At 34.6% G+C, this 16406-nt stretch overlaps 2 protein-coding genes across 2 annotated transcripts; both read left to right on the forward strand.

Annotated features, from left to right (window-relative positions):
- Positions 1 to 794: 794 nt before the first annotated feature.
- Positions 795 to 6694, forward strand: LOC144443217 (kelch-like protein 24). The gene is made up of 2 exons (XM_078132627.1): positions 795 to 2036; positions 6209 to 6694. Exons 1-2 carry the CDS (start codon positions 795 to 797, stop codon positions 6692 to 6694), a joined length of 1728 nt encoding a protein of 575 aa, XP_077988753.1.
- Positions 6695 to 14055: 7361 nt separating this feature from the next.
- LOC144443063 (dynein light chain Tctex-type protein 2B-like) lies at positions 14056 to 14649 on the forward strand. Its single transcript, XM_078132436.1, has one exon. The coding sequence runs from the start codon at positions 14056 to 14058 to the stop codon at positions 14647 to 14649; it is 594 nt and encodes a 197-aa protein (XP_077988562.1).
- The last annotated feature ends 1757 nt before the right edge of the window (positions 14650 to 16406 follow it).

Consider the following 16406-nt stretch of genomic DNA (forward strand, 5'->3'; position numbering starts at 1 on the left):
CCAATTTTAAACTATTATTGGAAACGATTGTCATGTCATCTAAATCTGTATTACTATGCATCAAACGCGTAGAAATGTGAAACACGTTTAGTGGTGGCGGTATGTAGTGCATAATGAAAAGGCGTACTACGAACATTTATTTCAAAATGAGCCCTGTGATATTACAATCTACGTACGTCCTAACCATGTAGTTCATATCATAAGCCTGCTTATATACATACATATATGTATCGAATACACTAGCTACACGTATAGCGTTTATGTACGTATTGATTGCAAGCACGGTAGATTTGAATATTCATTTGTTTACTGCCCGGTTATCGGGGTGAACTCATGAATATATTCTGAACTAAATGCAAATGTATTCAAATCACTTCCGACTCGCAATCTGAACTATTTTTCAGATCGCGTATAATCCGATTAGACAGGCGCTAATGGGAAAGTACAGAAACGTCCACCTCATCAGCATAAAAGTACAGAATTGAACTCAATCTGAACTATAGTACGGAAAATGTCGTAATCTGTACTATTTTTTCTACTAGTGTGTAGTATAACATTTTTAATTAGTCTCAGTTTATATTTCTGAAGTTAAAGTATCACCTCACCAGTAATGTGGCGTAAAATATTCTCAAATTGTGGGAATTTTAAATCATCTCGTAGGTAATGTAAGATTATGTATTCTTTTTTGCTTTAGCACATTGTTCTTGAAAATCTTTGAGTCCTTTATTCATGACAAGAAATATTTATTCATTTTTTTTTATTACAGAAATTGTAAAAGATTGAGCGTTTTCAGGATGTCGTCCTTACTAGGGCCATTGCCCTTACCGGTATCACCTGGACAACCAACATCAGCACTCCGACCAAACAATTTTGACTTCCATCAACCAGTCCATTCTAGTGATGTTTTAGAAGAACTTTATGAAATGAGGTCAAACAATCTCTTCACTGATGTGACGCTGCATATAGAGAACACAGACTTTGAGTGTCATCGAAATATTTTAGCTGCAACAAGTAGCTATTTCATGTCCATGTTTTCAACAGATCTGAAGGAAAAAAGAGAAAATGTAATTACAATCAAGAACATCAAAGCACAGAGTATGAGTTTGATTCTCCAATATGCATACACATCAAGAATACAGATAACAGAACAGAATGTGCAAGCACTACTGGAAGCTGCTGATTTATTCCAGATTATCCCAATCCGGGATGCATGTGCGGATTTCCTGGAAAGCCAGATTGATGTTCATAACTGTCTTGGCATATACTGTTTTGCTGACCGTCATTCCTGTACTAAACTAAGTGACGAAGCCTGGCAGTTTGCTCTTGAATACTTTCCTGAAGTGTGTAAACATAATGAAATCTTACTGTTACCAAAGGATGATGTGTTAGACTATTTATCATGTGATGAATTACACATTGAGAAAGAAGAAACCGTCTTTGAAACTATGATTCGATGGGTTTCTCATGACTCTATGAAGAGAGAAAAATATCTCTCAGAACTTCTAGAACAACTACGCATCAATCTCCTGTCTTCAACATTCTTACTAGAAGTGATTCTACAAAACAGCTATGTGGTGAAATCTGATGTCTTTGATAAATTCATGAAAGCCACCAAGAAATACCGAACTCTAAAAAGTGATCTTATAACACCACAAAGTCAACGTGCACGGTTACAAAGTACTGTTGTTATTGTTGGCGGAGTGGGAGTTGCCAATGGTAAAATCGCAGATGTTAATTGTTATGATCCAACAAATCAGATGTGGTCAACACTGACGAAATTACCCAAACATAGCGACAGTGCATACAGCGTTACATCACTCGGCAATGATATCTATGTAACTGGCTTGCAAGGCAAGGTATCCATGTACAGTATCAAACGAGACAAGTGGTTTGAGTCAGCACCTATGAACCAGCCAAGACACCGACATGCATCAACATCACTAGATGGTTATGTCTATGTAGTAGGTGGATATGATGGATCAGCTAGGTTAACCAGTGTGGAAAGATTTGATCCAAAAAATAACAAATGGGAAGAGGTAAGGAGTTGTACATTCTACTAGACATATTTATAATTATATTATTTAATTATATTATCAACTTACTTTCATGATATGGTAAATGCAATTTTTAAGGATGTATCTAGACTGAAAAATTCATCGCTGTGGTCGTTCCTTATCACTTGCCTATAAAAATTGATAGATTCCCCCCCCCCCCACCACCACCACCACCACCACCACCACCACCACCACCACACACACACACATGAATCTTCCAGTCTGGGATGTTTAGAACTATCTTCATACATCACGAGGTCTTTCCTTGGTAATGCTAGAACATACTTCTCAGGTGGAAACATACTTTGGGCTCACAAATTAGGATCTACCAAAACATATTTTGAAATGTTCAAATCATGAAATCAACCATGACCAAATTATGTATGAATATGTCAGAGTATTATGAAAATATTAAATTTCAAAGTGTCAATTTATAGAACTTGACAGATTGGCAGGTAGGTAGCTTTTCTAGATAATGTTATTCTCTGAGTAAAATAATGATGTAACCATTCATATGTTACAAGGATAATGATGTATGAAAAATCCATCAAAATATCTTGTTTTTTTCACCGTCAAAGACATGTGAATGTAGTTTGATAAAATTTGGCATTCTTGAACAGTTTCTATGTTTCCTAATTGTATGTTTTAGTATATGAAATAAATGATTGGCCATCATGAATAAACAATGTGTTTGTAAGTACACAAATGTGGAAGGTATTAAAACACTGGAAAAGAGTAACCATAATTCAACAATATGTAACTCTCCAGGATTCTAAATACGCTACTTGAATTGATCAGAAATTGAAACATAGCAATAAATAAAAAAGGAAATCAATAATTTACAGTGTTAGATAAACTTGCTCAAGTCTCAGGGTTTTTTCCATTCTTTACATTTTTTTTAAAACACAGACTGTCACAGTTGTTTTCTTTTGTGTGAAATGATAACCAGACTGAGTTTAGCGCAAGAGTCGAGTGAACACATAGCCCTTCAAAGACTATAGGTGTCTGGATTTTTTTTTTCATTTTCCTTTACAAAACTAAAAATGAATAACAAACTCAAAACATTTGGAGATTATGAGACTAAAACAATTCTCCCAAGATCCTGTGCCAGTCTAAGTGTTAGATTAATAACAAGACTAAGGTGTGTCACTGTTCAAGCTTTCTAACATTACTATTTTCCCCAAAATACAATATATTTATTTTATAGACTAGTGTAGATTGTATACATTGCCTATGAAAGAACAGGAACTATAAAAATAAACCTGATACCTTTATATAAATGTACAATGTTTATAGCAAACAAGTCACCAAACTGAGAAAAATCATCAATAGAAAACACTCTATATGTACTATGTTTTACACCAAACACAGGGAAATTGTGAAAAGAATTCTATGTTTATAGTATACTATTAAAATACATGATTTCATTTCATTTTAAGAGTTGTCAACAGTTCTACAATGGGAAAGTTAACAACTTCAGTATGAAATCCATCATTGAACTTACTTTTAAGAGTGCTAAAAAGAGTAAGAAAGTTCACAACTCTGTCATATTTTGATAGCAAGTAACTCACCAACTAGTCTGGATGCCAACTGTACAGCTGTGGTTTCTAACTAACTAACTAACTAACTAACTAACTAACTAACTAACTAACTAACTATGGTTTCTAACTGTGGTTTTAGTTGTGAGTGAAAGTATAAATCGTAATGATACTGTCTAGGCACTAGACTACTTACCAACGTGAATGATAATTGAAAGAATTCTAGAAATGTTGTCAGTCCTGTCAATTGTCATTTTCATCTGACATTTTCATTAGTGCCAAACTATTGTATTTACCAGTTTACAACTGTGTGACCAATTGACAAGGGATTTGAGAGTTATTGCTTCTAGCTTGACCTATTTACAACTACTAGCAGCCAAATCAATAAAATATAATAGTAGATTGCCTTTGTTTTGAAGTTTGAGTGATGAAATGTTTTCAGAATAGTTTGAAGTGCAGCTGAATGAATAGTAAATGTTTATCACCACCAATTTCACACACTAAACAAATTCAAAGTTTCACCAGTGGCTTCACACACTAAACACATTCTGCAGTCTACAAATTCAAAGGTTCACCCACAACGTCACACACTTAAAACACATTCAAATTTTCACTGACACTTCACTCACTAAACATTCAAAGTTTCACCATGTTGAAAGAGAGATAGTTGTACTGGTACTGACATGGATGTGTCAATATTGGTTTAGTGATGTCATTTATAAGAAGTACATCCAATATTTACATGTATTACAGTGAACTAACATTTGTGATAATAGCTGTAATATAAAGAGGTCCAATAGATTGTTGTTGAAACAATTAACACACCTCCACAGATAAAAACAGAACTGGGTTTGCATGATGTTGGTACTCGCTTTTAAAAGTCAAGTTTGAAATACACCATGTATCTAGTGTAAAAAAGCTTTTCAAAACTTTCAAATAGAGTTTTGACATGCTTGTATATATACTAGTTTTGAAAATTTATTCAGTTCCTAAGGCATAGTTTGTCATTTATGTTCTTTTTATACAACTATAAATCATTATTTATGAGCCAAAGTAATTTTTTTCACCTGGCAAAAAGTATTGTTCTATATGTTGTCACAGAGGCCAGGTGGTTTACAACAATGTGTACAATACAATGATCAGTATGTCCTCTAATAAAGAACAAATCTTTATGTTGTGGGCCAAAATGATACAGGTCGGGTATTATTTAGAGTCAGCATATATAATATTGGGGATCCTGGGAACACCAAATTGTGGTGTGTCATAAAAAATTATTGTTCATCAGTGCCATGTCAAACTGGATTAAAGAGCCCACTTCACTGATGATGACAAATTAAGAATATCAAGGTAGTTAATCCTCTTTTTCCCAGCATGAACTTATTTGTGTACAAACAGATACCCCTAGGGAGAAAGAGGATTAACCATGTTAATGTATAATGTATAAATCATGACAAATATTGTGAGGTTATTTCACACACTAAACAAATTCAAATTTCATTCAACACCAGGACACTGGAGCACTGCTCTTGTGGCAACCATTCAACAAATATCTGAATTTATTTGGATGAATAAAGATTATTTTTATTTGATTTGATTCATTCAACACATATATAGAATTAGAAGACTGAAAGAACACAAAATGAGATGAGAAAGGATAACATAGAATTGACGCTGGTGTTAAAAATTGCCAAATGGTGAATTTGATGTTGAAAAATAATAGAGAGTTGTTGTGGCTAGATAGTGATACTTTACATGGCTGTGCACCACACAGTATCTATTTTTATTATGTAATCTGTTTCTGGAAAGTGTGGGTACACCAGTGTACCTTCTAAAGCCAACATGGCACTGACACAACAACATTTGGTTATATCCATTGTCCCTTGCTATGTGTTGATTCAAAAGCTGTTCCTTTGACCCACAAACAAATGTTGTTACTCATTAGTAGAGGGTACATTGACGCATAGACCCTCAGTGGAGTGATTGACCATGAATTGTATCTATAGTAACATACAATAAACACTAAATGACAGTCACAGGTTGACATGGAACCCTGTCATTCATAATAGGACTGACTGCATATATGTGTGTTAAATTGAATTAAACAACATGTACATAGAATCAATCATGCAATGATAGTGTGACCTACTTACATACATTAGATAACTTCAACAATTAAAAAAAAACAAATGTTGAAATATCAATTTACCAGCAATGTGTTTTAGAAATAATGAACAATTTCAATTTCATTGGCAAAAATGAAAACAAGAGCTTTGAAAGATAATGAAAAGTGATAGACAATCATGTTATAGACTATTGGTTGTAGAATACAAAGCCATACATTGACAAGCCACAGACTGCTATTCACAATGCTATTCATCCAGCATACTATTTATAATGGGAATGCAAGATATCACCTTTACTTATTATTAATGATTGTATAATGTGAACTCTTTCTACATTTTCTAACAGAGGCTACAGATGTGAGTAAGTCTAAGGATTATCATATAACGATGCAGAATTGTTCTAACAGTATTATTTTTTCAGACTGTCCAATGTCTTTCTTGTTTGCCAGTACAGCGAATTTTACCCAGATTGAATTATATTTATTCCTTGTAGGTGAAACCTTTACTAGATGCTGTGAGTTCACCAGCCATTGTAACCTGTGGAGGCAATGTGTATGTGCTAGGTGGTTCAGTGTCAAATGAGGTCGCAACAGAGAAAGTACAATGCTACAATCCTACAACAGATACATGGAAACTTGTGGCATCAATGCCACATGCGTTGTCCTGCATCTCAGCAGTTGTCTTGAAAGGCTTCATCTATGTGGTTGGATGTTTGTCTACAATAGTACATTGTTACAATCCTGATACTGACAGCTGGCGACAAGTTGAATGCATGAATTATAAACGTGCAAGTTGTGCTGCCACGGTATGTAATGGTAAACTGTATGTAACAGGAGGTGAGAACCAACCTAACTCACCAATAGACAGCATGGAGTGTTATGATCCGGTATCAGATTCATGGACTGTCTTACCTAAACTGCTGTATCCCGTCAAATTACAGGGATCTGTGACTGTCAGTAGAAAAACAACTTCACTCTAATACAAAGAGTATTACAACCCATAACACCCAAGTAAAGTAATTCCACTGTGTGCCATTATCATTTATAGTTTTCAGATATCAGGTGTAAAATATTAATGTGGTAACCAGGGATTCGGTTTACTAGGATAGACTCAAAATAAAACTATTGTCACTATTGTACAGTGATAAGCTATTGAGAGGACAGTGGTTTAACTAGTGTCAGTAGGGTGCTCTATAAAAACTATAGTTCCATAAACTTGAAGTGTACTGTGTTGGGACTTCCAAAATTTGCACTATCTGGATTACAGGGTGATTAAATTCACACAACAGAGGAACAACTATCAGCCTACTTGTGTAATCTACGACATTGAGCAGCAACAGTTTGTGTTTATATTCGTAAAAGAAAAGCCTCCATTACAAGAGTCGTAATACTGTTTCAATTGTTGTAATCAATCTGTTCACAATGTTACCCAGAGTGTAAAGTAAAGAAATCATTCATCACTGACAAGAATGTAAATTTAGATCATGTCATAAAACATTGTTTACACCTTGTGGAGAGTTATGTTAATGTAACTATTACCCTAGTCACACTGTCATCCATTTGGTGTCTTTTCATGGGTTCAGTACCGTTGTTCTCAAATTGACTTAATTAAAAGGCCACATGCTAGGCTTATAAGAATTAATGTAAAAACAATTGAAAAAATGTTGGTTTAATCTGATATGATATTAACACTGTAAATGAGTGTGTTGTGGCACATAGTCGGAAGTGCTTTTTCAAGGTTGGTATGGGTTGTATCATATTAAACTGTATTATACTACAGTGACACCTACATTTTTTGTGAACACAACTCAAGAAAACAATGTTGAAAACAAATCAGACAGTACATTGAACAAAGTAGCGATTTGTGAACACACCTGAGATAAACTGTGCAAGGTAGCATATGTAAGAGTACACTTTAGTGAGTAACACTATAACTTCCAGTACAATGATACAGGGGCACTGTGGCACAGCCCAGAATTTATTTTATACACTCATATATACAACATTGTTTAAAAGCCAACAGCAACTCTTTGACACCAGTAGATGAAATCAGGAGATATATTATCTACCTAAAACTGATCAATTTACAAATCTGATAACATAAGTAACACTTTGAAATCAGTAGATGTATAAATCTACCTATAAAACTGATCAGTTTACAAATCTGATAAAGTAAGTAATGCTTTGACACTAGTAGATGAAATCAGTAGATGTATAAATCTACCTAAAATGATCAGTTTAACCACCTTATAAAGTAATTAACACTTTCAGATTAGTAGATGAAATCAGGAGATATATAAACAGATCAGTTCAGTGATTTGATAGATTAAGATGTTGACATGAGTAGTTGAAATCAATACTTGATGTACAAATCCTACTAGACACTAAACTGATTATTAGTTATACTGTCAGTGTCAAACTGTAGTTATTCCGATGTCTGACTAGAATATATGATGACATAGTGAAGTCCGATGTTTTTTATGATTTTAAAGTCAAAGTAGTCATACATTGTAAATAATTCTGAAAAGTTTGTTTTTAAAAACTTATAATCTGTGCTACTCTTACACCATATGCATTGAGTAAAACTTATAAATTGATGCAGCTGAGAATTGTATTGTTTTTATGTGCAAACACTTAATATCTTGCCAAGACTTTATTGTCTAATGTATGTTTTTTAACACACGTGACAATAACAAATTGTAAAGCCTATATAAGTGATTGGAAGTCTAAGGATTCCACAAAGTTGCAAACAACTACTCATTTTGTAGTGTGTGTGAAAAGGTTGCAGGTAGCTCCACACTTCTACAACCAATTAGTTTGTATAATTTTGTAGTATTTGAAAAGGTTGTGGGTAGCTCCACACTTCTGCAACCAATTTATATCTTTTATACTTTTGCAGTGTGCAGAAAGGTTATGGTTAGCTGCACACCTCTGCAACCTATCAGCATGTGCTTCTTGCACACTGTTTACACTGTAGCTGCAGGCTTGTCATACACTTTGCAGTAATGCTATTTTTGATTCCAAACCTCAACATTATTACTTTCCAGACTCTGTTCAGAGAGATTCATTTGTACATCTCAAACATTAGAAATGTATCATGCTCAAATTTAGCAGTTCAGAGTATAATAACTACACATCTACTGATGTAAGACGTAAGAAATTGTATGTTTTCATCTGTTAGTATACTAATTTGATGTGCACTATAATGACAGTGCCTAAATTGGAATGTCATGAAATCAGAATATGGCTAAGTATATTAAGTGTACAACCCAGCTAAACCTTGAGTATAGCTGGCTTCTAGTCATCATGATTCATTTCAGTGTCAACTCTAACAATATCATCACCTCATAAACATGTAAAGTAACCATGCTACTTCTATCTTGCTTTATCAAGTGTTTTGTGTTCAGTGCATTGTGTACAAGTGAAAACACCAAAACCAGCAGTGTACAACACGGCTAAACCTTGAGTATATCTGACATCTTGGCAATTTAGAAACACCATTTTATGTCAATGCCAACTAACAATACCATCACCCCATAAAATGTAAAGTAACCATGCTACTTGTCTTGGTCTATTGGGTGTTTTATGTTTGGTTCATTGTGTACAAGTGAAAACACCAAAACCAGCAGTGTACAACCTTGCTGTACCTTGAGTATATCAGGCCTCACCAATGCCAACTAACAATACCATCACCTCATAAAAATGTAAAGTGACTTCGTCTTTTACTTCTGTCTTGCTTTATCGAGTGTTTTATGTTCAGTTCATTGTGTATAGTTGATAACACCAAAATTGTCAGTGTACAACACAGATAAACCTTGAGTATATCTGACATCTTGGCAATTTAGAAACACCATTTTATTTCAATGCCAACTAACAATACCATCACCTCATAAACATGTAACATATGGTCATATTTAAATTTAATACTGCTATGCATAATTTACTGAATACAGTTTCAAATGATCATTTTAATGACAATGACAGATTATATCATGTTTGCATTGTTATGTTTCATTCTATTGAGTAATATTTTACTGAGATGAATATTTGAAATAAGATTGTCAGATGTCAAAACTTAGCATAGTAGAAACTTGTGACACTAATCATTAACATAATTACAAACAATACCAAAAGATGTCAATTGATTTTGAAGTATGACATGAATTATGTGAAGGTTGAAGTACAAGACTATCAAATAGCTTAGTCACCTGACCCAGTACAAAGATTTAGGGAGCATGCTCACAAAACCTGGTTTTGGAGATACAAAATTTGCAGAATCAAGGTTTTTAGTCCAGTAGCCATTTTGAGCATGCTCAGGAAACCTTATTTTGGAGATGACATATTAAATTTGCATAATTAGATGGGGTTTTTTGCCCACTATGTTTTAGTATGCTCAGAATAATCTTGTTTTGGAGATGTATACATTTGCATAATGAGCTAGAATTGTCCAATCGGCTTTGAGCAGGCTCCCCTGATTGAGAATGGAAAGATTACTGGATCTATCCAATATATAATACATGTGTGCAAAAAGTGCAACATGGCAGTAAGGAGAAAAAGGAGACAAACAACAGGAATCAAAAAATGGTGTTCCTGCAAAGAACATCCAGGTTTTAAATTGTCACAATGGTAGCTATTTCTTCAACCTTGTCTTTTGTCCTAACAATGAGTAATTCTATGTTTTATATGTTACAAAGTAAATAAAAACAAATCCTCTAAACGATGGTACCTATTCTTTCAATAGTATAGTTTGTATCAAAGTTTTGGCTTCTATTCAATGAATTCTCCATCAAGTCACATAAGACAGTCTGATAGTTCATCAAGACTGCTATACTTGCACTGTTTCATCATTTGTAATGGTCGGTTGGGATTAGCTGTACTTTGAATTCTGAACTTGTATACATTTAGCAATAGAGTTGTGAGCACTATTTTCTAACAGCAAGTTTGTCTGCACTTTATGTGGCAAAGAACTTTGAAGAAATTGGAAGCATTTTTTTGTGTATGTGTATGAAAAAATCATAACTATTTGTTGTAATCAGGGAAATATAACAATGAAACTGACAAGGAATTTTTTTCTTTTTACAGATTTTAATAATTTAAAGTTATGACCAAAAATGAGATATCTTTATGTATATATTCAGGTACAACTCACATGGTAACTTGCCATATTAAGCTCATCGATTTTTACATTTTAACTTATATTCTAGTTGCAATATAGTATTTTCATATTCATCTAATCTGAAGTGTGTCTTTCTTATAGGATGATTCAATTTGAAACTGTGGAATATCATGATTTTATTATTTCACAAGTACTACATATGTACCAGAGATTACTTGCACTGGCATTGCATGCACATACTAGTGGTATTTTCACTGCAGTGCAATACTGAAAACATTATTGCATACCTGCATGCAAATGATATGCAAATGAGGGTGTGATTATTTTGTTGTATACAAAGTGCTCAATGGCACAGTATCTTATTACCCCGGTAGTATCTTATTTGCTGTTTTAGATAAATATATGTAATAATAACAGAACTTCATTCTGTGTGACTTCCAGTGTAGATGCTCTGGGGTATTTGCACATGTGCTAGCAGTGTTTTCTACTACACTTTCAACTGCTACACTTGTGGAAGTAGGACTGCAGAGAACACTGCAAGCAGTCTGAAAATACCCCAAGTATACAACACTTGAATTCGTCATGGGGATCTGTCATATTATCACTTCTTATTGATGACAACCCTATTTTAGTCTATTTTATTCTAAACTGCATAATCTCATTTAGACAGTTTGAGTACTTAGAATACCTGTACAGTACTTGGTTATCATGACAAAATAAGTAGCAACTTAATATTCACAGGAAAGTGTCTAATTCTACTAAAACAACTCCAGTTTGATACAGGGGTGATATTGTTAAGTCTTTAGAAAGATTCCACTGTACAGAATTTAAAGCATATACATATGTACTTTGATACTATAATTACTCAAAATACAGACAACAAATGTATTTATTACTGTTGCTAAGTAACTAATCAGAGTTAACCATAGAAAAGACTTCATGCCATTTTGTTTTATACTGGAAACTCCTTCAATGTTGGAGTACCCTCATCTTGAGTTCTTAGGGTTCAAAATAAGAACAGTTCAGAGTACATGGTTATGGCAACACAAATAGTATTCATTATTATACTGATAGTTACAGTATGTAGAGATAGATAGTTATGTCAACTCAAATAAATGTGATCTGAATGGATATTTGATGTGTAAAACTAAAACACATTTTTATATAGTCTGTGTAGCCACATCTCAATAATGTACAAATTACAATTTCAGATACTTACCTAATATTCAATTTACAATGAAACAATTTTGTGTTTTATGATGACTAATGCTGAACACAATAACTTTACTTTGGTAAATAGAACAAAAGGTGTCATAAAGAGCACTCCTATTATGTACTGTAAAGAGACACTGCTACTCTGTCTTCAGTATAGTTGTAGAAATATGAACTCCGGAGACTTTGACTTGTCTGGAGGTAATGATGTGTTCAAGTCCACACACAGCACTGTGATATTTCTAGATCTATCTGTATGGTTGTACAATCTTCTTTGTGTCAGATTCATGCAAAATAAATAAACCATATGTCATATATCATGTCATGTTTGTTTCCATGTGTGTGTTTGTTTATTTTTGTTAGTGAAAGCTTAAATATTGTCATTATTTCATATAATTTTTCTTTATCATAAGGTCACGCCTCTTTCTCTATCTCTGTCTGTCTGTCTGTTTATGTCTCTGGCTCTCTCTGTCAGTTGAATTGTAAAAAATGTCTGATTTGGATGCAACTTGCTATGTTTGATATATATGGGTAATGTGTTTTTCATAGGGACATTTCTATTGTATGTAAACACCTCTAAGCAATGGGTGCAAAATGCATTATCATTGTTACTAATGGAATGAATTAAACAGCCAATCCTTCACTACGTCTGAGAAGTCTGCCTATTCAGTAACTTTGATCTCTCCTCTATGGATCAGTATAGCGCCATCTATCGGTCTATGCATCCATGTATATGTAGGTACAAGAGACTGGTACCGGTCAGTTGGGGGATTTTTTATTATTTTCTTTAGTCTCATGATAATCAAATGTTGTGAGTTTCTTATTTATTTGTAGTTTTGTAAATAAAATGTCGCTATCCTTTTTTTTTTTAAAATTTGTCCCACTTACTAGAGAGCTACATTTGTATATTTAAAGCGTTCACCCGACTGTTTCGTTAATCTCGCAATTAGCTCATTACTTTACACTTGTGTTTAAAAAAACACGTGAAGAATGGAAAAAGGTCTGAGATCTGAGCAAGTCTAGTATTTAACAACGTGTCCGTTCTGGTCGTGTGGGGGGGGGGTATGGCAATCATAGATACCTCGATATACGATATGACTATGAAAATAACTGAAGAAGGAACAAATCAGAGAGAGAGAGAGAGAGAGAGAGAGAGAGAGAGAGAGAGGGGGGTGACTTCTGTACCTTGTCACTTCTTTTTCTTATCTTGAACATTGTATGAGAGAGAGAGATAGAGATATAGACAGCCAGACAGACAGACAGACAGACAGACTGATTGACTGACTGACTGACTGACTGACTGACTGATAGTGATAGACCGGGGAGACAGTGGGAGAGAGGTACTTGAGAGCCATAGACAAAAACAGAGTTGGTCGTAGTCTTCTAGCGTCAAAGAGAAACATACGTTCATACTCACTGTATAAAACGACAATTCGACTATACGTCTTTGGTTGAATAAGGTAATGCACAATTACAAAAGCACGTCGTAACTGATTTGTCACTCTGTGCCAGTGAATTAAAACCAGTCTAAACTCTGGTATTTGAAAGTAAGTGACAATTGTATATGGGCAACCATGTATTAGAATTTGTATAAAGGACCCAAGAAACTAATCACTGTCATATACAGAAAGTAATTGCCTGTCAAACCATGATATTGTGTGTTACTTTGCACGGTGCCTTATAATTACTTGTCTACCCAATCACATAAAGAGATGGGAGAAAAAAAGAATTAAAATCTACAGAATAAGATGCATTTGATTAGCTTATTTCACCTCGTGACTTGGCTTATTATGTTCTGTATTTCACATTGTCAGTTTCTATGTAACTGTGGTACGAATTGAACACAGTTTACGATCCGTTTAATACTCTTGTCGGGGTTTGAACACAGCACAAGTTAAACCGATAGTTTAATAGTTGTACCAACAACGAAACATAGCGAGACGTTAACAATTTCCTTTTCATTGCTCATTAATTACTTAAATTAATTCACAAGTATAACGAGTTGGAGACATTATGAGCGAAAGACGAGTGTCCGTGACTACCATTCGACGTTCCGTCCCACCGGACCCTAAAGATGTCGACGGGTCAGTTCCTGAGACTGTCACAGAAGAAGGAGATACGGTCCTTAAAAGTCGTTCTCCAGCCATGGCTTTGAACGCTTTCCGTAAAGCATCTAGGTCCATATCTTTGCTTGGATTTGCTGGAAAGATGATGTCAGGTCGGGACAAGCCTAACAAACCAAAGTTGAATCTCGAAAATACGTATAAAATGGTACCGGGTGACTACCAACGTTTTAGTGCATCTCGAGTGGAAAGAATGTTAAATAACGTCCTAAACACACACCTAGTTGGGAAAACGTACGACGCAAAGACAGCTACAACATTAACGATTAACATTGCTGAGGTTGTGAAACACAAGACAAAACTCATGGGATTCGAACGTCACAAAATAATTGCCGATGTTGTCATTGGAAACGTCGCCGATCAAGGAGCAGAGATTTCTAGTCGATGTCTTTGGGATGCAAAAACCGATGGCTTCGCATCAACATATTTCAGAAACGGGACGCTCTTTGCCGTGGCAACCGTCTATGCAATATATTTTGAGTAACAAAATATTGTGTGAATCTACTATTGGCTTTGAAGACATATAGCATTACGTCTAAACGTACGTCCCTACAACTTATTAATAACTGCAAATGTTGGATAACTGTAGGGTTAAGTTTCATCGTCATTATCGGTACTGTACTCAATCCATGAACCTCGCTATAGTTGTGAAAACGGAATTTTCTAATCACACAGTTATTATGATTTTCTCAAATTTCTCCTTGCAGCATAATAATTAATGAAATGAAATCCAATTGAATATACATATTTGATATCTTTATCGTTTCTATCACTCCTATTCTGTATGGATTTGATGGAATTAACGAAACTCTAAAAACAAAACGAACGAAAAACAAAAACGGATGTATATAATCGACGAAGACCTGTGATACCTATTTCTAACTTCACAGGGTGTTTGTACTTGTGGTAGCAACGGCAGATTGAAATCCATGTCACGGTTTGTGTTTCTGTTATGGGGTTTTTCTTTCAGTTCGACTTGAAATGACCCATCATCATTGTAACGTGAAAACACAGGATTATAACGCTTGACTAAAGAAGTTTCAATCAAATGTTCTTTACACATTACAGTCCTCACCCCACAATGGATATCAATGCTGACACAGTATGCATATATAGTTCAACTGGCAAGGAACGGATTGTTAGAAACATTATTAGGAAGATCACTCCAAACACAGTCTGTCAATGGATTCAGTAAATTTTGTATATTTTAACATTAGATCTATCATTTATTTCACCTGATATATTGTATACAGTTCATTCTTTTATTGGTATGGATGTATTCAGGGTATGAATTGTTGCACCAAGTAAAATTTATTGCGATTTCTTATTCCCAATGGATTCAACATGACTGTATAGACTTTATGAAGGATTAAGTCTAGCAATACAAGTTGAGGCATTCGGTAGTTTTTAAAGTATCCACCCTTCCCCTTTCACCTCAGTATTTTTTCAGGTACGCCCCTCATATATCAAAAATATTTTCCAGTAATCCCCCCCCCCCCCATTGCTTGTCCTCTGAAATACCATTTACCTCTTGGCAGTCGTAAATTTCTTACCCTTAACATACTAACATCATGTTTAGCCAGATGGCGTACACTACCTCGATTCACAACAGTCGGGAAGCTAAGATTGTCAAAATCCCTCATATAGTCTCATACGGCTAAATTGTGAAAACAAAATAATATTAAATATGGACTCAAGAGGGCGGCCACTTGCAGGTTTTCCTGCAATCATATACTGGGTATATTAAGCACAATGTACACGATACGTGAACCCATAGCTGTGTGTAGAGTACCGCATATCACCGAACATTTGTAGTTGACATGTAAATAATGAAATAATAAGAATTTTTTGGCTATGTCCGTTGCAATGAATTGTAGGTGTTTATAAAACGATTACTCAGACGAATCCTTGAAGTGAGATTGCTTTATCATAGTCAAAACATCATTAATTTTCACCATCCTTAACTTTCATCTCTTTTAAACAATTGATTTAATGAATATGTTTAAATTTATAATAAAAAAAATACAGGGATTGCTAATTGGAAGAAGAGTGAGAGGTCTTGTAGAAATCGTACGGCAATAGTTTCGGCATAATAGCCAGCTGCAGAACGATACAACGGGACAACGGGACACGTATTATTGCTTAGATTGTTGTTTTCCTAGGGAAAATATCACACGAATCTTGCTACTACAAATGTATCAATATACACTGTATACTAGTGTTCTTTCCATAAAGGTTGGG

The sequence above is a fragment of the Glandiceps talaboti genome, chromosome 12, assembly GCF_964340395.1.
Source record: "Glandiceps talaboti chromosome 12, keGlaTala1.1, whole genome shotgun sequence".
Classification (NCBI taxonomy): Eukaryota; Metazoa; Hemichordata; class Enteropneusta; family Spengelidae; genus Glandiceps; species Glandiceps talaboti.